The following is a 24,725-nucleotide window of genomic DNA, read 5'->3' as shown; positions in this document are numbered from 1 at the left end:
TATTATTTTTTACTTATTTTTTTATTTTATTGAGGTCATGTTCATTTATAACATTGTGTAATTTCAGGTGTACATTATTATATATCAGTTTCTGTATAGATGGCATCGTACTCACCAGCAATAGTCTAGTTTTTATCTGTCACCATTACATAGGTGCCCCTTTACCCCTTTCTCCCAACGCCCCCCTCCCCTTTCCCTCTAATAACCTCTAATCTGTTCTCTTTACCCATGTGTTTATCTTCCACATATGAGTGAAGTCATACAGTGTTTGTCTTTCTCTATCTGGCTTATTTCACTTAACGTCATACCCTCAAGGTCCATCAATGATGTTGCAAATGGGACGCGTTTGTCTTTTTTTTTATGGCTGAGTAGTAGTCTATTGTATATGTGTGCCACATCTTCTTTATCCATTCTTCAGTTGATGGATGCTTGGGTTGCTTCCACATCTTGGCTATTGTGAATAATGCTGCAGTGAACCTAGGGGTGCATAGATCTCTTTGTATTGTTGATTTCATGTTCTTTGGATAAATAGCCAAAAGTAGGATAGCTGGGTCCTATGGTATTTCTATTTTCAATTTTTTGGAAAATCTCCAAACTGTTTTCCATCGTGGCTGCACCAGTTTGCATTCCCACCAACAGTCAATGAGGGTTCCCTTTTCTCCATATCCTCTCCAACACTTATTATTTCTCATCTTGTTAATTATAGCCATTCTGATGGGTGTGAGGTGACACCTCATTGTAGTTTTGATTTGCATTTCCCTAATAATTAGTGACATTGAACATCTTTTCATTTGCCTATTGGCCATCTATATATCTTCTTTGGAAAAATGCCTCTTCATATCCTCTGCCCATTTTTTGATCAGATTGTTTGTCTTTTTATTGTTGAGTTGTATGAATTCTTTATATATTTTGGAAATTTAACCCCTTGTTGGATATATGATTTGCACGTATTTTCTCCCTGTTGGTGGGTTTTTTCACTTTGTTCATGGTTTCCTTTGCCTTGCAGAAGCTTTTTAGTCTGATGTAGTCCCATTTATTTTTTCTTTTTTTTCCCTTGCCTGAGTAGACATGGTATTTGAAAAGGTGCTGCTAAGACTGATGTCAAAGAGTGTACTGCCTATATTTTCTTATAAGACTTTTATGGTTTCAGGTCTTAAATTGAAGTCTTTAATCCATTTTGAGTTAATTTTTGTGTATGGTTTAAGATAATGGTCTGCTTTCATTCTTTTGCATGTGGCTGCCCAGTTTTCCCAACATCATTTATTGAAGAGACTTTCCTTTCTCCATTGTATCTTCTTGGCTCCTTTGTTTAAGATTAGCTGTCTGTTGGGTCCAGCCCGGTGGTGTAGCGGTTAAGTTTGCACGTTCTGCTTCGGTGGCCTGAGGTTCACTGGTTCAGATCCCGGTTGCGGACATGGCACCGTTTGTCAGGGCATGCTGTGGTAGGCGTCCCACATATAAAGTAGGGGAAGATGGACACGGATGTTAGCTCAGGGCTAGTCTTCCTCAGCAAAAAGAGCAGGATTGGCGGCAGATGTTAGCTCAAGGCTAATCTTCCTCAAAAAAAAAAAAAGATTAGCTGTCCGTAGATGTTTAGGTTTATTTCTGGGCTTTCAGTTCTGTTCCATTGATCTGTGTGTCTGTTTTTGTGCCAGTACCATGCCATTTTGATTACTATAGCTTTGTAGTATATTTTGAAGTCAGAGATTGTGATGCCTCCAGCTTTGTTCTTTTTTCTCAGGATTGCTTTAGCTGTTCAGCGTCTTTTGTTGTTCCATATAAATTTTAGGATTCTTTGTTCTAGTTCCGTGAAAAATGTCATTGGGATTCTGATTGGGATTGCAGTATAGGTATCTGTAAATTGCCTTAGGTATTATGGACATTTTAACTATGTTTATTCTTCTGATCCGTGTGCATGGAATTATCTTTCCATTTCTTTATGTCTTCTGTTTCTTTCAATAATGTCATAGTTTTCACTGTATAGGTCTTTCACCTCCTTGGTTAAATTTATTCCTAGATATTTTATTCTTTTTGTTACAATTGTAAATGGGATTGTATTCTTGACTGCTCTTTCTGTTAGTTCACTATTAGTGTATAGAAATGCAACTGATTTTTGTAAGTTGATTTTGTACCTTACAATTTTGCCATAGTTGTTGATTATTTCTAATAGCCTTCTGGTGGATTCTTTAGGGTTTTCTGTGTATAGAATCATGTTGTCTGCACACAGCAGGAGTTTTACGTCTTCCTTTCCAATTTGGATACCTTTAATTTCTTTTTCTTGTCTAATTCCTCTGGGCAAAACCTCAAATTATGTTGAATAAGAGTGGCGAGAGTAGGCACCCCTGTCTTGTTCCTGTTCTTACAGGGATGGCTTTCAGTTTTTCCCCGTTGAGTGTCATACTGGCTGTGGGTTTGTCATATATGGCCTTTATTATATTGAGGTATTTTCCTTCTGTACCCATTTTATTGAGAGTTTTTATCATAAATGGATGTTAGATCTTGTCAAATGCTTTCTCTGCATCTGTTGAGATGATCATGTGATTTTTATTCTTCATTTTGTTAATGTGTATCACATTGATTGATTTGTGGATGTTGAACCCTCCCTGCGTCCCTGGTATAAATCGCACTTGATCATTGTGTATGATCCTTTTAATGTACTGCTGTATTTGTTTGCCAATATTTTGTTGAGGATTTTTGCTCATCAGTGACATTGGCCTGTAATTTTCCTTCTTTGTGTTGTCCTTGTCTGGTTTTGGTATCAGAGTGACATGTCTGTTCATCAGTGACATTGACCTGTAATTTTCCTTCTTTGTGTTGTCCTTGTCTGGTTTTGGTATCAGAGTGATGTTGGCCTTGTAGAATGAGTTAGGAAGTGTTCCATCGTCTGCAATTTCTTGGAATAGTTTGAGAAGGATAGTTATTAAATCTTCTTTGAATGTTTGATAGAATGCTCCAGAGAAGCCGTCTGGTCCTGGACTTTTGTTTTTTGGGATGTTTTTGAATACTGTTTCAATCTCTTTCTTGTAATTGATCTATTCAGATTCTCTATTTCTTCTTGATTTCATTTTGGAAGGTTGTATGACTCTAAGAATTTATCCATTTCTTCTAGGTTGTTCAATTTGTTGGCATATAGTTTTTCATAGTATTCTCTTATAATCCTTAGTATTTATGTGGTGTCCATTGTAATTTCTCCTCTTTCATTTCTAATTTTATTTATTTGAGCCTTTTCTCTTTTTTTGTTAGTGAATCTGGCTAGGGGTTTGTCAGTTTTGTTTATCTTCTCAAAGAACCAGCTCTTAGTTTCATTGATCCTTTTTTTTTTTTTTTTTAGCCTCTATTTCACTTATTTCTGCTCTGATTTTTATTGTTTTCCTCCTCCTGCTGACTTTTGGTTTTGATTGTTCTTTTTCTGGTTTATTAGATGTAGTTTAAGATGCTTTTGTGAGATTTTTCTTCTTTGTTGAGCTGGGCCTGTATTGCTGTAAGTTTCCCTCTTAGAACTGCTTTTGCTGCATCACATAAGAGTTGGTATGTTGTTTTCATTTTCGTTTGTCTCCAGGTATTTTTTTATTTCCCCTTTGATTTCTTCGTTGATCCAATAGTGATTCAGTAACATGTTCTTTGGTCTCCACATATTTATGTCCTTCCTAGCCTGCTTCTTGTAGTTGATTTCTAGTTTCATAGCATTGTGATCAGAAAAGATGCTTGATATGACTTCAGTCTTCTTAAATTTATTGAGACTTGCCTTGTTTCCCAGCATATGGTCTATCTTTGAGAATGTTCCATGTGCACTTGAAAACAGTATGTATTCTGCTGTTTTGGGATGAAATGTTCTATATGTATCTAAGTCCATCTGGTCTAGTGTTTAATTTAAAGCCACTCTTTCCTTGTCGTCTTTCCATCTGGATGATCTATCTGTTGATGTAAGTGGGGTGTTGAGCTCCCCTACGTTTATTGTGTTGCAGTCGCTTTCTCCATTTAGGTATGTTAATAGTTGCTTTCTGTACTTTGGTGCTCCTGTGTTGGGTGCACATATATTCATAAGTGTTATGTCCTCTTGGTGGAATGTCCCTTTTATCATGATATACTGCCCCTCTTTGTCTCTTGTCTTTTTTATCTTAAAGTCTACTTTGAGATAAGTAGGGCAACACCTGCTGTCTTTTGCTTGCCATTTGCTTGGAGTAGCATCTTCCATATCTTCACTCTGAGCCTGTTTGTCTTTAGAGCTGAGATATGTTTCCTGGTGGCAGCATATTGTTGGGCCTTGTTTTCTAATCCATCTAGCCACTCTGTATCTTTTGATTGGAGAATTCAATCCATTTACCTTTACAGTGATTATTGATATATGAGGGCTTAGTACTGCCATTTTATCTCTTATTTGCCAGTTCTATATTTCCATTGTTTCTTTTCCCTTTATTTCTGATTGCCATTTCAGTTTGGTGATTTTCTGTGATAGTTTTCTCAGTTTCCTCTTTATTTATAATTTGTGGCCCTGCTCTGATTTTTTTTTTTTTTAGTAGTTGCCATGAGGTTTCTATAAACTATCTCATAGATGAGATAGTCCATTTTCTGATAGGCCCTTATCTCTATTAGCCTAAGCAGGCTCCATCTCTTTCCTCTTCCCCTTCTGAGTTTTTGCTGTGACAAATTGTTGTTTTCTGTGTTGTGAATTTATGACTAAATTGAAGTGTTTATAGTTATTTTTGATGCTTTCCTACCCTTTGTCTTTTATGTTATAATTAAGTGTTTACTGACCTATTCTGATACAGAGCTGCAATTTTCTGATTCTGTGTGTCTATTTATCTCCTTGCTCAAGATTTTGTAAACCTTTGCTTTTTAGTTTCAGATGGCGGGGCCCCTGTCAATGTTTCTTGTAAGGCTGGCCTAGTGGTGATGAACTCCCTCAGCTTTATTTATCTGGGAAGACTTTCATTTCTCCATTGTATCTGAGGGATAGTTTCACTGGATAGAGTATTCTTGGCTGAAAATTTTGTCTTTCAGTATTTTGACTATATCATTCCACTCTCTCCTAGCCTGTAAAGTTTCTGCTGAGAAATCCGCTGAAAGCCTGATAGGGGTTCCTTTGTAGCTTATTTTCTTCTGCCTCGCTGCCCTTAATATTTTTTCTGTTATTGACTTTTGCTGGTTTTACTATTATATGCCTTGGAGAAGGTCTTTTTGCATTGATGTACTTAGGAGTTCTATTGGCTTCATGTACTTGTAAGTCTAGTTGCTTTCCCAGGTTTGGGAAGTTCTCAGCTATTATCTCTTTGAACAAACTCTCTGCTCCATTTTCCCACTCTTCTCCCTCTGAAATATCTATAATCCTTACGTTGCTTTTCCTAATTGAGTTGGATATTTCTTGAAGAATTTCTTCTTCTTTTTTTTTTTTTAAAGATTTTATTTTTCCTTTTTCTCCCAAAGACCCCCAGTACATAGTTGTATATATTTTAGTTGTGGGTCCTTCTAGTGATACATGGGATGCCGCCTCGGCATGGCCTGATGAGCGGTGCCATTCCCGCACCCAGGATTCGAACCGGTGAAACTGTGGGCCACCAAAGCAGAGCGTGCGAACTTAACCACTCGGCCATGGGGCCAGCCCCCTCTTCTTTTTCTTAAAATCAGTTCTCTCTCCTCCACCTGAAGCATTTCTATCTTTCTATCCTCTAAATCCCTAATTCTGTCCTCCATAACATCAGCTCTGTTTTTCATTGATTTTAGGTTATTTTTTATCTCATTAATTGTGTTCTTCATATCCAGAATTTGTTTGGCTTTTTTTCTTTTTTTAGAGTTTTGGTCTCTTTGGTGAAGTATTCCTTCTGCTCATTAATTTTATTCCTGAGCTCGTTGAACTATCTTTCTGAGTTTTCTTCCTACTCATTGAGTTTCTTTATGATAACTATTTTGAATTCTCTGACATTTAAATTGTACATTGATGTGAGTTCAGGATTGGTTTCTGGAGATATGTCGTTTTCTTTCTGCTCTGAAGTGTTAATGTAGTTCTTCATGGTGTTTGATGAAGGGATCCTTTGCTGGTGCATTTGTGGTAGGGTCAGATCACACGATTCCTCCTACCACCATGGGGCTCGTGACAGGAGCTGTGTTTTCTGATCCCGCCCCATCTGCTGAAAGTTGTGCTGGTAGGGTTTCTCTGCAATTGCATGCTGGCCACAGCCAATTGGCCAGTCACACACACACATGCAGGCTGGGCCTCTGTGCCCTGTCAGCAAGTCGCTCTGGTGGTGGACCACTATGCTCAGCAAGGGACCAGCCAAGCTGGTGCACTAGGCAGGAGGGGAGGGGGCGCGCTTTCTTTTGTGCATGGGCCAGCTCTGTGCTCATGGGCTGCTTGGCTGAGCTGCTGTGCTTGGTGGGGGCTCCTTTGTGGGGGCTGAGCTGTGCTACTTGGTGGGGAGTGTTCCCATGGGTGGGCCTGCTGCAGCACAGTGGGCACTCCTGTGGGTCGGGCTACAACTGCAAAAATGTTTGGGTGGGCCCCACCTCCTCTAACAGTCTCACTAGCCACTGTATAAAGTCCTGTGACTTAGATCGCTGCCACCAGAGAGGGGTAGAGGTAGGACTGTGCTCATCTAGTTCCACTGTCTCTTGGGGATCCAGTCCACCCATCTTCGGATGCATGGCTGTGTGAATCTCCCAGACGTCCTGTTGTGCTGTGCAGGGAATCCTCTGCTGGTTAATGAATGTCTGTTTGGTTGTAACTTAGACGGGAAAAACAAAGGGAAGAAGTCAACTCTGCCATGATGCTGACATCACCCCTGGAGAATTATTTTTCAACCCTATAGAACTTGATGGATTATTATTTATGCTTTTACTTTGGGTCACTAGCTTTTAGAATTGCCTTCTCCAACATCAAACCCTTCAATCATTTTTTTCCATTGATTAAATGTATTATTTATTGAAGTCTGTTCTCTGCCAAATGCATAACTTAAAATTATGGCAGTATTTTGATACATTAGGGTATGTGTTCTGAGAGGGGAAATCTTAGATTAGAGGAGCAAGTAGGAAGCCATTGATCCAGACCTGAAGAGTCACAGGACTTCTGCAATGGAATGTTTCGCCTTTACTTGTCAGGTTTAGTGGTAACTAAATACTGTATTTTCTCCCCTTCTCTTCCCAATTTGTAGTACTTAGTCATGGATTACTATGTGGGTGGTGATCTACTGACCCTGCTCAGTAAATTTGAAGACAAGCTTCCAGAAGATATGGCAAGATTCTACATTGGTGAAATGGTGTTGGCCATTGATTCCATCCATCAACTTCATTATGTGCACAGGTAATCACTTTCTTATATATTTTATGAAAAGCACATTTAATGTGTCAAAATATTCCTTCCTGAGTTCCCAGGGTCACAGACCCCAGCTTCCGGGCTATCCTGAGAAGTCACACAGCGAGCGAGTTCTCACAGCACAGAATGACTCACCCAGGTTACTGCCTTTAAACCCCAGTGCCTGGCACCCAGGAAAGACAGCTTTATTGGGACTATTGTGGTGCTAACTCCTGTCAGCTGAAGCCACCTTGTCTTGGAGATTTACCTAACATTGGCTCACCCTCTCCCTGCCATATCTGGTCCCCAAGATGCCTACCTGCCCCCCAGAGCCTGCATGGGGTCCCCATCCCTCTGTGTCTCTGCTTTCTCAGCTTCACCTTCTCTCTGTTCCACACTGAACCCATGGGCCCCGTGACTTCATTCACCCCACAAATACTCACAGAAGGAAGGTGGGCAGAGGATTTGGGGCTCACTTCACAGCAGCATGTAAAGGATTGAACTGCATGAGTGTGTAACTGCCTCTTGCAGAGGGTCAGGCAGGGTGAGGTGTCAGAGCAGAGGATCAGGGTGGGTAGAAGTGTGAGGCAGGCCTTGCTGCTCTCCTGGTCCCTTCTGCGGTGCCTGCCCTCTTTGCTGCGACAGTAATGGCCTTCGTGCCTCGCCGAGGCGTCACCTTTGTATCCATTCTCCCTCTGCTATTTAAGACAACAATTCAGTCCTGAGGGGTTATCTGTCTGTTTTACTGGTTTTATTTTTTTCCTAGTAATTTCATGGCAATAGTTTTAAAAAGTTAATAGTTTTGTAAGGCTTGTAACAAAACACAAGTCTCCAGCCCTGCCCCGCCCTGATTCTACTTGCCATAGGTAACTCTTGTTAGCTTTTTCAGCTGTTTCTTCTAGTACTTGCCTTCGTATTTCTAAATAACGGTTTTATATCACTCTTCCCTTTTTTGCGGAGGAGGAGGAGTTAGATCACATCTATTAAACTGAAGATTTAACTCTTTTACATAGTTCATCTCTCTGTCTCTCCCACACGCTCCCAAACTTCCCTGGCCTACCTCGTCTGAATTAGTAAAATAATTTTTGGCTAAATCAGTGTTTGGTGTTTATAATATAATGACCATGTAAATGTTACATATGAGCCTGATAGTATACGATACTTATACTTCTTATGTGAATTTTTGTTTCCTCTGAAGTTAATGATTGCCTTGTTTTTTCATTAGCTTACTTTTCTATATAGCTATGACTAATTATCCCCAAATATTGTGACTAAATTATAAAGACAAGCTTCCAGAAGATATGGCAAGTCTACATTGGTGAAATGGTGTTGGCCATTGATTCCATCCATCTGTGCATTCAGACACACCAGGTTGCTTCAGTCTGCTATTTTCTTGGAGCTGTCTCTTCCAGCTTTGCCATTCCTTTCTGCTTTGCTTGTTCTCTAGACTCACCTGCACTCTTCTCCTTCTAAGAGTTCTCTTCAAGTGGAGAGATTCCCTTCCTGTGTCCCTGGGATCGGATCCCTTGTTTTCTGAGTCTTCTTTCTTGGTTTGTTCTTTTGATTTGGTAGCACATATCCTCCAATAGTTTCTGGAAAAGGAAGCATGTGAGAGAATTTTTTTGAGATCAGGGTCTTAATTCCTTCCACATACATGACTGATCGTTTATCCAGTATGGAATTTTAAATTGGAAATCACTTTCCTCTTAGGACTGTGAAGGTGTTCACAGACATTCATTGTTGCTGTTGAGAGGTTCCGGCCAGTGCTCCCCTGGCATTGTGGTCGGTTGCAGACCCACTTGGGGCTGAGCCTCTGCAGCCTGTCAGGAGGTTTTCCTAAGCAAATGCAGTTCCATCTCCGAGGGTGGTGGTGGCACTCAGTGTTAAAGTGACAGCTCTTCAAGACTTGCCATGAGTGTTATCTCGTTCCTCAGGGAGGAAACTGAGGCCAAAGAGGTTAAACAACTTGCCTCAGGCCACATGCTCCTGCCCAGGGCACTGTGCCGGAGGTCCCCTGTGTCACAGTGAGTCAAGGGAGCTGCCCCCAAATAACAGTTGCTTCTTTTGAGGTGATGAGATTTGGGACAGTGCATTTTCTTTTTTTCCCTATGTATTCTTTAATGTAGTTTTGCCTGCTTTATAACATTTATTGTAGTTGTCTTTAACATTAGATTTTGTACTTTGTCTTCTTGACAGACTTCACAACAGAGAAATAAATGTCTTTGTATTTGTCACAGATCTCCAGTGACATTAATTTGACCACCTTTTTAGTAGTTTAGTCTTTCCCATTTTCCCCTAATTAGAAAGCTTTCTCCTCGTTTTCTTAGTTGGCCATGTAGAGGCTTTGCTCTGTCATTTGAACTTTGGGGTAGTAGGTGACATTAAATATGTAATTCAACCACTTCTGCCCCCCAAACTCAACTCAGCTCGAATGACCCAGTCTAAAATCAGCAAGCTTTGCATTTTTGCTAGAAGATTCACAAACTCAGGTTTTATAGGAAGCCAGTGCTAACCTAGTCTGAGGTAGGTACATTGTGAGTAAGTTTAAACCACATTTGGTGGGGCCAGAAATAAGTGAGATTTGTTGGCATGAGAGTGGTACACTGATGGATTTAAAACAAGCATGGTTCAGACCCTAGGCCCTAGCTTTGGGCCTCTTTTCTGTGGTTGGATGTGGGCCGTGGCAACTTGGGGCAGTGCCCACCACCCCGCTGGCTGGGCTTCTGCACGCAGAACAGCTGCTACCTCGCTTTGGCAGCGGGACCCCTCAGAAGCTCACTAGTGCAGCGAGCAGTGGGAAGCTAGGACCAGCGAGCATGCCATGCAGGTGGGTGCAGCCCCTTGCTGAGAGATGAGCCTCAGATACCAGCAGAGGCAGAGACCAAGAGTAACAGATGCACAAAGAGTTGCAGATGGAGAACATGGCATCCCCAGAGAGAACAGAGTGCATCTTATGAATGAAATAGGAGCAGGTACAATTTTAAAAGATGGAATATTCAGAGAACAAAAGAGGTCTTGGAAAAGAAAAACTAGAAAAAACAGAAAGCTTAATAAAAGAGGTGGAAGGTAAAGTAGAGGAACTCCAAGAGAGAGAACTGGGGAGAGATGAGGTGGTCAGAGTGGCTGTGGAGCTGCCTCCCAGGTAGTGGATCTGGGATCTGCAGCTGAAGCCCATCCTCAGTGACCTCTCTGGGAATCAGACCTTCTGTTGGGTTTGCAGCAGGAAGCTCCACAAGGGGCATGGTTGGAAGTTGGTGCCATGTATCACTCAGAAATGGAACAGTGATAGACAGGATGGACCTGTGCTTTCAATGCATCAGGGAAAGAACAGGAAAGGAAGGCAAAGGCTGCAGTCTGTCCATGGCTCTAAACCCTGCCCCACCCCTCACTCCCCAATACCACTATTTTTAACCAGGGTCACAACAACTGAGAGAAAAGGCACTTTCAGGGTGACTTCTCAGCCATGTGCCTGACTGCTGAAAACACTGCCACCACTGGGTTTTGGAGGGAGAATGGGCTGGGCTACTCCCAAGCACAGTGGTGGCCCATGGGGACCATCACCTCTTGGCTTGACTGCTGTCTCAGTTGGTGCTGTGGGGACCACCTGCCCGGCTAAGAAGCAGTGCTGGTGGGAGCCCTGGATCAGTCTTTGCTCTGAGCCTGCAGAGCCTCCGGTCATGTTCTCTGACAGGGCCTTTCTTTGTAACCACCCAGCATACAAATAGCCAATCCACTTTTTTTTTTTAAATGACATTTACTGGTGGTATTTTATTTTAAATATAGAATCACACTGACCAAATAACCCCGATGCCATTAAACAAAAATAAACAGAAGTAGTGCATTCAAATGGTTAGCAATTGAACACCCCTGTAAGGCAAAAAACGAAGAGGGACAGCCTTTCTGAAGACCCCTGCCCCCAGTTGTCTTCTCAGAGTCAAGTAGTATGAAGTAGTGATTTTTCCACTGCATACTTAGTACTTTTTCTACTGTATAGTTAGTACTTTTTTCCCTTCATATCTAAAAGTAATCCTCAGAGAGACACTTTAAGATCATACAGATATCTCCTTCATCTTCAAAATTTCCTCCCTAGGTTTAGTATCCATTGGCAATATTTGCCTGGGCCAGTCTTTACTATGATGATTGCAAAATGATGATTTCTGAATTCCAGCACCCATTCCACATTGAAGCACCTCCTTTCTCTCCTGTAGCCTGTTTATTATCTGTATGGATACATGGATCATTTTTTCTCCCAATGGTTTATAATTTATCACTGTCTTAATTATTTTTGTGCCCAAATTGTCCCATATTTGGCCAGTGGAACCCCCTTCTAGCTGATTCCCATATTTGTGACATGCCCTCATCAGTTTTTAGGAACTGCCTTAGTTTCTGGCTCATCTTGTACCCCCTCTACTGCCACTCACATTTCTCTGAGGAACCTTGGTCCCTTTAGTGGGGAGTGGTTCTAAAGACCAAGATGTAGGGGCTAGATGTGCTCATTACCACAGGCGTGTATGCTTCTAGGCCCCTTCAGTGGATAGAGTTAGTGAAATATATGTATGTACACATATTTATATATGTACATACACATATACTTATACATAATTTGGGGATCATGAGTTAACTTTCTGGCTTCTCCCATTCCATATTTTTGTCTCCCCTCTGCAGTGACACCTGTGGCTTCAAGCAGCATGAGCACATTGACTCATTTGCCCAATCCTCTCATTTATCTGAAATAGCTTCAGAATTGCTTTGCCCATACTACTAGTGAAAACAAACCTACTGAAAAGAGTTTCCCCTCTTCAGTGCTGTTATGTTATTCATTGGAGATATGGTTGGGTTCATTGGTTTCAGTTAGTTTCCCGTTTTAGGCTCCCCTTCCCATCTTTGTTGGTTTAATTTCATTTTTTGAGTATGTAGAACATTAGCATGTTTCAATAAAACCAAAACTGTACAAAGTTGTATTCAGAGAAATGACACTCCCCACCTTATCCCATCTACCTCATCCTCACCCCTTATAAGTAACCAGGTCCTGTCTTCTTTGTCATTCATGTGGGTATGAAAGATAAGCACATATGTTTTCTTATTGCTCCTTTTCTTAAGCAAAAGATAGCTTACTAAATATGCACTTTTGCATTTTGTTTTTTTCACTGAAGAATATATTCCAGAAGTCATTCCATCTTTTTTTACATTTGCACGGTACTCCGTATACATAGGTACCATAGTTTACTCAGTCGTTCTCCTGTGGCTAGGCATTTAGGTAGCTTCTAGTAATTCACAATTATAAATAATGCAGTAATGAATAACCTTGTGCGTATGTATTTTTTATTGTTGGTGTATCTTTAGGGTAAATTCCCAGAAGTCGGATCACTGGATCAACAGAAAAATAAAATGCATATTAGCATAGCATATTATTAAATACATGTTAGTTTTATTAGATGCCGTTGGTTTCCCTCCATAGGGATTACGTCTTGTCGTATTCCGCCAGCAGTGTATGAGGGTCCCCTGTTGCCTGCAGCCTTACCAACATAGTGTTTTGTTTTGTTTGGTGAGGGACATTCGCCCTGAGCTAACATCTGTTGCCAAGCTTCCTTTTTTTGCTTGAGAAAGATTAGCCCTGAGCTAACGTCTGTGCCGGTCTTCCTCTAGGAAGTACAAAAGTATACGGGATGCCTCCACAACATGGCTGATGAGTGGAGTAGGTCCGCGCCCTGAATCCGAACCCCCGAACCCAGGACCACCAAAGCAGAACACGCAGAGCTCTAACCACTCGGCTGTGGGGCCAGCCCCCAACAGAGTGTATTTTTAAACCTCTGAATTTTTGTCATCTGTTGGGTTAGAGATGGTACATAGTTGTAGTTTTCTTTTTTGCCATTCTTGTGAAATTGAACATCATTTTTATATCTTCATGTGTGTGTCTGTGTGAATTGTTTTATTTCGTGTCATTTGCCCATTTCTCTATAGATTTTTTGACTTTTTTCCTTCAATTTTTAAATATTTGCCCTTGTAACATATATTGCAAATATTTTTTCTAGATTGCCATTTTTTTTTTTTTTTACTTACTGTGATTTTTTGCCAGTCAGGTTTTAATTTTATGTATAAAATTTATTGGTCTTTTCTTTTAGTACATCTGGATTTTGAGTCATAGATAGAAATAAATATATATGTGTATATATGTATATATATATATATTTTTTTTTTACCTGCAGAGAAAAAGAGAACCCATGTTTTCTTCTAATAGTTTAATTTTTCATTCATGTGGTTTCATTTTTTACATATGGATCTCTGATCCATTTGGAGTTTATTCTTATATAAAGTACAGGCAGTGGATCTCTTTATCTTTACAATTTATCTTTAAAAGGCTCTCCAGTTGTCCCAACACCAACTTACTTACTTAAATGTATCTTTGTCCCATTGGTTGGAGATAACATCTTTGTCATATACTTAATTTCTTTATGTATTTGGTCTGTTTCTGGACGTTCTCCTCTATCTATTCTGTTGTCTTTCTGTCTCTCCATTCATTAGGATCATACTGCTTTAATTGTGGAGGCTTGAATCATGTAGGGCTAGTCCCCTCATCATACCTCTTTCTCTTCAGTATTTTTCCAGCTATTCTTATCTGTTCCATATGAATTTCAATATCAACTTGTCTGGCTCCAAAAAGAAAACACTGAAACTTCTTTTTTAACTTAATTTGATGGGCCCCTCAGTCTGTAGATTCAGGTCTTTTTTTATATCTGGAAACTTCTCTTGGATTATAGTTTCAGATATTAGTCATGTTTTATTGTTTTGATTTCTTCAGGGCCTCCAATTATGTATATGTTGGGCCTTCTTTGCCCATCTTCCATTTCGGTCTCCAACTACTTTCCCTCTGACCCTTTTTATTTCTTTCTTTGTCTCATTTTTATTCTTCTAGAACTTTTCCTCCCTTTCTTAAATGCCTTTCGGTAGATTTTTATTTGAATTTCTTCTCCTTTGGGCATCTTATAATTTAGTCTTCTAAATTATGTCTTATCTTCTGATAAGATTCTTTCTCTTTCTTCTATTTCTTCCCTGAGTTAAATCAACTCTCTTTTCATTTCTCCCTTTTTTTGTCTTGTTCTGTTCTTAGTTTTTGTTTTTCTGACTCATTGAGGGATTGTTTTGTTTTCTCTTTCATATTCCGGAGTGCTTATTTAAGGATATTTATTTCAGTTTAGAGTGCTGTGCTAGAGTTGTCTTTTGCTTTGTGCATCTTTTTTTGGGTAAGAATTGTCATCTTTTGCTCACATTTTATGAGACTCATCCCTATTTTTGGGAGTAGTTGGTACTCCCGTTTGTTTTCATTGAGGTATGGTGTTCTATCATATAAGGAGAGTCAAATTTATTTATCCATTCTTTTGCAAGTGGACATTAGATGGATTCCACTTTTTGGCTATTATGAGTCGTGCTGCTGGGAACATACTTGTACTCCTTGGTAAACGTCTTTTTTTGCTTTTAAAGTTTATACTCCCTTATGTGCTGTCTAGTCATATAAGCTTACTCTGCCAGGAAGGAAGGCTAGCACTTTAAAGTCCACCCCTGCTGGCCCCACTCCCTACCAAGTGCTTGCAAGTACACAGAACAGTAGGTAAGGCCATGGGTTTAGTGAGACAGACTCGAGTTTACCTTCCTGTTCTCCACTTGCTCCTGTATAACTGGGCAGATTACAGGCTTACCTTGAAGATATTGCAGGTTAAGTTCCAGACTATTGCAATAAAGTGATTATCGCAATAAAGCAAGTCACACGAATATTTTGGTTTCCCAGTGTATATAAAAGTTATGTTTATACTATACTGTAGTCTATTAAGTGTGGAATAGCATTATGTATAAAAAAACAATGCAGGGCCAACCCTGGTGGCCTAGTGGTTAATTTCAGTGTGGTTCTCTTCAGAGGCCTGAGTTAGGTTCCCAGGCACGGACCTACATTGCTCTATTAGCAACCATGCTGTGCTGGTGTCCCACATACTAAAAAATAGGAAGATTGGCATGGATGTTTGCTCAGGGCAAACCTTCCTCAGCAGAAAAAAAACAATGCACATACCTTATTAAAAAATACTTTATTGCTAAAAAATGCTAACTATCATCTAAGCCTTCAGCAAATTGTAATCTTTTTGCTCGTGGAGGGAGGGTCTTGTAAAAAACATAACATCAGCGAAGCACAATAAGGCAAGGTATGCCTGTACTCAGTTATTAAGCCTTTGTGTCTTTATCTATACAATACAATTTAGGGGGATACATGGTGATTTGTTAGCCTGTAGCAGTCTTGCCACAGGTCTTCACCTGACTCCCTTACTCATCAAGTCTCTGCTCAAGGGTCTCTTCCTCAGTGGTAACAGCCACCTGACTTGCCCCATGCGTCACAGTCTCTCCCTTTACCTCATTTTATATTTCTTCATATTTTTTCACAGCACTTGCCACGTGGATTGTGCTTTGTGATCCTGAGATCACATGCATATCTGTGCATTGCATGTTCATTTTCTGACACCTCAGCTAGTGTGCAGCTTCATGAAGGCAGGTGCCATGTCATCTGGTTACCTGGGGTTGAGAGTGGTACCTGCCACAAAAGAGATGCTCAGGAAATGTTGGTTAGCCACCTGGGTGGGTAGGAGTCATAGTGGTGTCTCACTGGGTTAATCGGGGATTAACTGATGCACTGGAATGAGTGGTGATGGTGGTGCTGATTGCTACTGCCATATGCTACTAAGTCATTGTGGGGAGACATTTTTCCTAGATTGTTATAGCTGTCATGACATGATATTAGCATTTCCTTAGCTGAACCACTACTAGTTAAGAACTTTGACCTACCTAATGTGTTGGAAATGCATGGAAATGGTTAATTTATGTATTTATTTTACTAACAGAGACATTAAGCCTGACAATGTCCTTTTGGACGTGAATGGTCATATCCGCCTGGCCGACTTTGGATCTTGTTTGAAGATGAATGATGATGGAACTGTAGGTATTTTTGTTGGAGATTTTCCATTTGGTTTTGGGTTTTGCTTGCATTGAGAAGGGGCTTAGATTTTTGATTTGAGATACAATTAAGAAGCCGAGTTTATTAATGTGACTTCATTTAGGAGACAGTTGAAATTTCCTGTTTAAGTTTAAAACATCTCTTTTGTTTTTATATTTACAAAAGTAACACATATCCCTTCTAAAATGGGGAGTTGTCAGGTTTCCTCACATCCCTGTGCAGCTAAAAGCATGCCAACACTGCATTGAAAGAGAGGCAGCTCTTGGGCGCTTTTGTAAAATGCCCTATCCAGGCTGATCAAGTGGACAGACATTAACTGTGTAATGGTACATCCTCATTTCTGTCTGGGGGCAGGTAACTTCCTGTCAGTCAGGGGTTTTCTCTCTGTGCATCTTATAGGTCTAGAAAACAGGGACCCTTGATACTCAGTATTGTGAGGGCCAGCTGACACACCCACTGATGAGCAGGAGGGTGCCCCTGGACCGGCCATCACTGGGAGACCCAGGCCTGGGCCTCGGTCAGAGCAGCATCATAGCAGAGTTGCCTCAAGTGGGGCTGCCCTAACTCGCTCACAGTCCAGTTCCGCAGATCTTTCTAGCAAGCTGCTTTCACTGTGTTAAGGGATTGTCTACACTCTCTCCTGTCATCACTGTCACGGTTTAGTCTTAGATATTTGAGAGTCTTTTCTTCTTTAAAGCCTCCACTTATCATAAAGTCTAATATAAACTACTTCTCTAGAGGAGAGCAATCTCTTCCTTTCATACTAGTGAGTTTTCAGGCGGCAGTAAAAGAGCCCATAAAACTGCCATCAGTTGGCAGTGTTTTAAAAGGAGTGAAGAGGGGCCAGCCAGGTGGCACAGCGGTTAAGTGCGCACATTCCGCTTCTCGGCGGCCCGGGGTTCGCCACTTCAGATCCCGGGTGTGGACATGGTACCGCTTGGCAAACACCATGCTGTGGTAGGCGTCCCACATATAAAGTAGAGGAAGATGGGCATGGATGTTAGCTCTGGGCCAGGCTTCCTCAGCAAAAAGAGGAGGATTGGCAGTAGTTAGCTCAGGGCTCATCTTCCTCAAAAAAATAAAAGGAGTGAAGTGATTGACTCGCTTGCTTTCCACCATTACAGGCTTTCTTATTTCTAAAAGTCTTGACCACAGATAGATAGATTGATCGATTGATTGGTGCTGTCCTCAAATCCAGTTTCCTAACAACAAGAACAATAGCGTCAGTCAGGACTAGATCATTGGTTACCTTTCTTACCTCCGTATCGCTCCCATCACCTGTGGACACTCACCCTGTGTTACCTCCTAAGAAACCAGTCTTCCTGCCATCCACTGCAGAGCTTCTGCAGCCAGGTATCTCAAGGTGCAGAGGAGTGACTCTGGTCACATAACAGAAGCAGAGCTCCCTGCTGATTAATTCAGACTGACTCCGGGGTGCTGCTTTGTACCCTGTGGCTCTCCTCACAGGTGACCCAGCAGAGAGTCTGGCCTTTCCCCGGACAGGCCTTCTTGATAGTTGTCTCCATGTCCTGCCTGATCCTCAGTCTTGTAGACTCAGTCTGTCTGTGTATTCCAAGACCAATCTGATTTCTCAGCTTACCTAGTCTCCCTGTCTTTCTTTGTGATAATTGGTGCCCTCACTGATTGCAGCTTTCCATAGAGGTGTCCCTGTGTCGAGGCCCATTCCTGCTAGTGTCAATAGCCGAGGAACTGTTCTTTCCCTTTTAAGGGCCTTAGCCTTCCAGTTCTCTGTCTAGGGAATGCCTGAGCACCCAGCTAGTGCCTGGACCTACTCCCAGATGCTCTCATGTGGGAGACCGAAGGGTAGGCTGCGGGTGAGCAGCCTTAACATCCCCTGGGAGCATCTTAGAATCTCTGTTTTACAAGAGCCCAGGTGGTCCCTATGCACATGAAAGTCTGAGAAGGTCTGGCCTAGACACACATGGTCCCTGGACCACAGTTTGAGTAGTGACAGAGAATGTGGGAAATGGCGCCCTGTGAGGGACTGCGATGCCATTTAGGGGCTGTGGTGGGCATTTGGGCATCGAGAGACTGAGTGTGCAAGAGAATCTCATGCATTCTGGAAATTGCCCAATGTTTAGTGCTGCAAGAGAACATTGATTTGCATTGAATTTTGAATTATTAGGTTTTTAAATCATGATCATGTGCCAGTTTTATTCCATGATTATTTCATTATCTGTTGTCCCTGTTTTAGAGAAAGTAATTAGAAATTTGAAATTAGAGATGTCCTAGGGTTTCCCTTCAGTACGTCCCTCTCCCCTAAGGTTCAGTCCTCTGTGGCCGTGGGCACACCTGACTACATCTCACCGGAGATTCTGCAGGCGATGGAGGACGGCATGGGCAAGTACGGCCCCGAGTGTGACTGGTGGTCTCTGGGCGTCTGTATGTACGAAATGCTGTATGGAGAAACACCGTTTTATGCAGAATCACTTGTGGAGACCTATGGAAAGATCATGAACCATGAAGTAAGACGTTGCATTTCCACATCCTGTTTTGCTCTAGTACCAAAGCACAGGCCTGGAGGCAGAGAGAGCAACCTAGAGGAGGGAAGGCAGTTTGGAAGCTGTTAGAGTTGTTCTGGAAGACGTGATAGGGTTGGAGCAGGCTGGTGGCAGCCAGACCGGAGTCCAGAGAGTCGGGAGAGGTCTAGGAGGTAGAATTGGCCCAGCTTGCTGACACAGTAGATGGGGGCATGAGGGGCGGGGAAGCTTCGTCGAGGGTGATCGCATTTTCTGGTGGAGGGTGATGATATTACTGGGTCAGGGTCCCTGCAGGAGAAGGGGCCTTTGGTAGAAAGACGCAGACAGCTGTGGTGGCTGTGGTGAGTGTGAGTTGCCTTGGGATGGCCTTGGGGGAGACCACTTGGGCAGTTTGACCTGTGGGTCTGGATTCATCAGTGAGATGCCAGCTCTGATTCTCAAATCTGTTTTTCCAAAAATCAGTTATAAACAGATCACATGTCTAGCTCAACATAACGTCATTAATCCTTTGTTGATCCTGGGTCTTTTCTTTTCCCTTTTCCACCTGTTGATTTTTCACTTCAATATTGCTTTTGTTCTCTTTCCTTTGTTTCCTTTTTTATTATTTCCTCTTCTTTCTAATGTTTTTGTCATCTCTTTTTTTTTTTTCTTACACTCTGTAAGCAAATATGTCTTTCTAATGCCACTTTCACCCTCTTGGCCAGTATATTATTATAACTTTCTTTCTCAACCTGCTCTGTCACTCATGCACATACTTCAGAAGTGATCCCCCTCACATGCTCATCTGTCCCCCATTAATTCCTGTGTAGGGAACAGATCAACACTAAAGTGGTAAATGGTCTTCCATTTAACTCCAAGTCAAAACAAGTTATACTTTTAAAACACTTTTCCCAAAATAGAAATAAGTTTTTACATTTATAAATTAATATATACTTAGTGTAAAACTTCAGACAATGTAAAAGTACATACAATACATGTCAAAAATCACCCATCCGCTGCTCAGCAACAGACTGATTAAGGTAACAAATAGGACTCGCAAACGCTGAGAACCAACTGGGACTGAGTGCTTGCCGCCTATGGGGCCCTGGTCTCGTGCTCTTGTGCATTCGTTTATTTACTCTTCACAACAGCCCTGTGAAGTAGGGCGGTTGTCATCCTTTGTCATAGACCATAAAGTGAGGCCCAGACAGCAGTGGTGGCTTGGCACTCAGGCCCACTCGGCCATGCTGGGTGTGTGGCCTTGCAGACTGAAGCTGGTGAGGTAGGCGCTGTATCTAAATAAATGGCATCATGTCACACCTAACCAGGTTTTTTGTCAGTATATTTTGTCATTCTTTTCAGCACACAGAGGTAGACCTTTCTCTGTGGGTGCACCATATCTTTTTTTAACAAGTCCCTTTTTGATGGACGTTTAGGTAATTTGGAGTTTTCTTGGTCAGGATATAATGCTGTCATGAAAATGTTATGTTTTCTCTTTGTGGCTTATTTCTCTAGAATAAATTTTTAGAAGTGGGATTGCCATAGATATTGGCAAAATGCTTTCTGAAAAGGCTGTGCCAGTTTCTGATCCCACCCACAACTTGTCAACATTCTTTGCCAGTTTGATAGGTGAAAATTTATCCTTGTTTTAACTTACATGCAATGTGCTACAAGTCTGCCATGAATAAAAACTGGCCAGACCGATGGTTTCCTTGTTTGCCTGTCTGGAGCTCCATTTCATTGGATTTCATTTGTGTTTAGTCACCATGAAGGAAAACACGCTGTTGCTTTGGAGCCATTGTTTCTACTTTATTTCCTGTGGCATCTGTGCACCCGGGACTTTTCTAAGTAAGTTTTCATCATGTGTCCACTGATTGCCTCCTCACCCCTCAGGAGCGATTTCAGTTCCCTTCCCATGTCACGGATGTATCTGAAGAAGCAAAAGACCTCATTCAGAGACTAATCTGCAGCAGAGAGCGCCGGCTAGGGCAGAATGGAATAGAGGACTTCAAAAAGCATGCGTTCTTTGAAGGACTAAATTGGGAAAATATACGAAACCTAGAAGCACCTTACATTCCTGATGTGAGCAGTCCTTCTGACACATCCAACTTCGATGTGGATGATGATGTGCTAAGAAATATTGTAAGTGTAACAACCGTTTTATTCTCAATATTGTGTCATAGTAGGCCTGAATATTTGCAGTGTTATGTTGAAGGTTTTGCTTATCAAGATAATAAATCTTAGAACTATACTGATTTTTGAAAAATTTGGCAAGTGTCTCAAGAAAATACACCTTTTAATCCAGTCTTCAGCTTTGTTCTTAATATCCCTTTTTAAAAACGTTGGGTTAATCAATTTGAGTAAAACTGAATTAAGTAGCTGCTTTGTTTTGGAATTCATCACAAATACTTATGCTCTTATTTTCATGGCAGCTTGTACCTTTTCAAAGCATTATCGCATGCATTATCATGTGAGAGCTTCACCACAGCCCTCTCACCACTTCTGGATATAAAGACCCAGCCAGGAGTTTAGCCTGCAGCCCCCTAGCTGGTGTGTGGGCCTCTCAGTTTCCAGTCCTTCTCACTGTGTCCCTACACATGAGAGCATGTTCACTCTTCCTTCCGTCACTTGTTTTCAGCCTCTGCATGTCTGTTTCCTTGTATGGCAGGCGTTCAGGAATGACAGGGATGATGCGCAGATTTCGAGTCTTTCTGCTGACATTTGAGATCATGGATTTTCCAACTTGGGTCCTGGCCTGGGACCCTCTGGTGTCTGACCTGGTCTGACTGGCCTCTGACGCACTAGTCAGCATACCTTTGGCTCCAGAGAGTTTTGCTCATATGTAGTAAAATTAGTTTGGTCTCATCAAACCCCACTTTTTTAATCCATACATGTCTCTTGGTTTGAGGATAGAGAAACTGAGCTTTAACCAAATAAAAGAAAAATCTTCTTGATTACTCCTTAATTTAGAGAATTTCTCTCACTAAAATAAGACCTGAACTTTAGACCACATTGAGAAAGGTATTCTTGTCGAAAGGATTTTCCCTAGACTCGAAAGAAATTATTCTCACACTGAAATTTCCCAGATAAATTATAATAAAGAAGAATCTTCAACCTGAAAAATAGAGTTGTGATAAACTTATCTAAAATAGTCTACCTTTTGGTTCCAAACCTCCTTTCTGCCTTTGGCCTCTATTTCAGGCCAAGAACTTGACAGCTCCCAGCCTCTGCCCCACGTCGTCTGAGGGGCTGCACCTGTGTCCCACTGCTCATCTCTGCTCAGGGTCTGTTGAGCAGTGGGTGCCGTGGCTTTAAAAGTTTGAAAATCACTACCCTGTTTCAAGTTTGTCCTGTACCATTATCATCTTCAAAAGCTATGTGTTTATCCTCTTAACTATATTGTATGATGGGCAGAGCCAGGAATGAGAAATAAATCTTCCAATGCTAAGCTCCCATTGCAGATGACACCATGGAATCAACATTCTAGAAGGCCATGCAATTCTCCCTAGTGCTGTCTTGATTTCGCCATTATGGTAACATTCTTTCCTCCTTTTTTTCCCATTTGTTTAACCATGAATTTCATTTATGTTGTCCGTGTTCTTATACAGGAAATATTACCTCCTGGTTCTCATACAGGCTTTTCTGGATTACATTTGCCATTCATCGGTTTTACGTTCACAACGGAAAGGTATGTCTAGATTCGTCATTCCCCAGCAGAGCCTTCCCTTGAGGTTGGTGGACAGTCTGAGGGTGTGCTTCTGTGCAAGCATCAGAGCCCTGGGAGGGCCATGCTCAAGGGAGCTGTGGATGGATTTGTCCTTTAAAAATGTATTGCACAGGATGACGTAAAGCCGGGTGGCAGACTTTTTCCCATAAAGGGCCTAATAGTAAATAATTCAGGCTTTGTGATCTCTTGTATATTCTTCTTTCTTAACAACCTTTTAAAAATGTAAAAACCATTCTTAGCTCATGGAAGATACGAAAACAGACTTTGGGAGATTCGGCCCACAGGCCGTAGTTTGCTGGCTCCTGCCTATAGGCCATCAGCATTGGCAAAATTTGTTCTGATAGAACATCAGTAGACGCAACCAACAGCACCAGTTTCCAGTCATGCTCAGTTAAGAGCCGTCTTTCATTAGGGCCCTCTGCTTGCTTTCATAGGGATTTTATCCGCAGCTCTGTAGCTTCCGTTAGTGGGGCTGGAGTACAGTCCCTGGCATAATGAAAAATCTGAAGACCTCAGAGCATAAGCCCCACATATGACTCCAGCCCCTGAGACTCTTTGTATCTGTCACCCTGTGTCTTGCATAGACCTCTTGCAAACCTGTGTTGCCTGCGGTTTTCTACCTTGCTTTTAAAAGGAAACTGGGCCAAAAGGATAGGGGTTAGGAAGAAAGGTGGGTAAAATAAAACAAATGAAACTGCCACGGTGCCTGAAGAAAGCTCACAAAATTTGATTCATGGCATCTTATAGCAGCTGGTACCTGAACTGATAGAAATTCCTTCAGAGAGGGTTCCTTCTGCTCAAGCTGGTGGAAGCTCTGTTTTGGTGTGAGGTGCCAGAGTTAAACAGCACTGAAGCCAAAGTGATGGCTCATGCCGTCTGCCCCACAGGAAGCATTTCAAGTTGTGAAGGGCATATCGATTTGTTAATCTCTCGTGCAGAGGCTTTTGACCTTTCTGGTACATTCCAGCTCACTAGGTGCTTGTCAAATCTGTGGGTTCTAGGCCCACCTGCTGAGCCTCTGGTTTGGCAGGTTGGGCCCAGGAATCTCCTGGAACAGACCCCCGCAGTGCTGGCAGGGCATAGTGCTCTTGAGGGGCCACCTTTCAGAAACACTGGCCAGGCCCTTCTGTGAATGTGTGTGTCTTTACTGCACTCACTTTAGGACTCAGAAGTGTTCGCCTGACATCATTGTCACATTAAAAGCAAGAAAAGGGTCTGGCCCAGTGGCGTAGTGGTTGGGTTTGTGCACTCCACTTCGGCAGCCCAGGGTTCATGGCTTCGGATCCCAGGGATGGACCTACACACTGCTCATTGGGTCATGCTGTGGTAGCATCCCACATACAAAATAGAGGAAGGTTGGCACAGATGTCAGCTTGGGGCCAATCTTCCTCACCAAAAAAAAAAGCAAGAGGAGCTAATAAATAGCTTCTGAAACTGTCCAAGAATTAGGTTCTGAGTGAGAGAGCCATCTTTGGCTGGTGAGTAGTTACAAGTGTGTTGTCAAGTTGACTGTGGTCATTGGTGAGTGGCTTAGCTATGCTGATCAGAGTGCTGGAATTGAGGGGACCTTGCAGGTTGTTTAGTCTGCAGGGAAGATGAGTTGCAGAGGGTTGAAGGAACTGTCCCCAGCTGGTGGCAGAACCAGGAAGCTCTCGATGGCCCATGGTGGTCTAGCCACACTGCATCGTCCAGTGAAGCCTCTGCCTGCAGCCCATCAAGGCCCCTCAAGCCCTGCTCCTTGCACAAAATACCTTCTCTTTCTGCATTTGCAGTAAGTGTAAGTGATGATTTAGAAATTACATTTCCCCTCCTTTGCAGAGCCGTTTTCTTTGACTGGCTCTGCGGGCATGTCCTTCTCAGTTTCCCATTGTCATCCAGTCTTGCAGTAAAGAAGACTCTTGTCTGATTTTGGCTCCATAAACAAAAAAGTCTTTTCATGGGTGTTTTTGTTTGCCAATTTAAAAAGACTGATCTTTTACCCCAGGAAGTTTTTAAATGTTGATGAAATCACCTTAAATTTTCAATTGATCAGAAAACCTTGTTGCTTTATTTGCAGCTGTTTTTCTGATCGAGGCTCTCTGAAGAGTATAATGCAGTCCAACACATTGACCAAAGATGAGGGTGTGCAGCGGGATTTAGAGAACAGCTTGCAGGTTGAAGCTTATGAAAGGAGGATACGGAGACTGGAACAAGAGAAGCTAGAGCTGAGCAGAAAGCTGCAAGGTGAGTGGGCAGAGTCGA

At 41.9% G+C, this 24,725-nt stretch overlaps 1 protein-coding gene across 4 annotated transcripts in view; it reads left to right on the top strand.

The window, feature by feature from the left end:
* The window catches only part of CDC42BPB (CDC42 binding protein kinase beta), a 133,110-nt gene that overhangs the window by 62,073 nt on the left and 46,312 nt on the right, over positions 1-24,725 (top strand). For all 4 annotated transcript variants that reach the window (XR_006886306.1, XM_046647315.1, XM_046647314.1 and 1 more), the window contains exons 5-10: positions 7,146-7,294; positions 16,165-16,258; positions 18,563-18,763; positions 20,651-20,899; positions 22,366-22,445; positions 24,541-24,707. Coding sequence is in view for 3 of the 4 variants with exons in the window: in XM_046647315.1 (XP_046503271.1) it covers positions 7,146-7,294; positions 16,165-16,258; positions 18,563-18,763; positions 20,651-20,899; positions 22,366-22,445; positions 24,541-24,707 (940 nt within the window). In the remaining variant the exon portion in view is untranslated. The remainder of the gene's footprint in view (positions 1-7,145; positions 7,295-16,164; positions 16,259-18,562; positions 18,764-20,650; positions 20,900-22,365; positions 22,446-24,540; positions 24,708-24,725) is intronic.

Source organism: Equus quagga, chromosome 20 (assembly GCF_021613505.1).
Source record: "Equus quagga isolate Etosha38 chromosome 20, UCLA_HA_Equagga_1.0, whole genome shotgun sequence".
NCBI classification, from domain to species: domain Eukaryota; kingdom Metazoa; phylum Chordata; class Mammalia; order Perissodactyla; family Equidae; genus Equus; species Equus quagga.
This window is presented reverse-complemented; position numbering and strand designations above follow the sequence as displayed.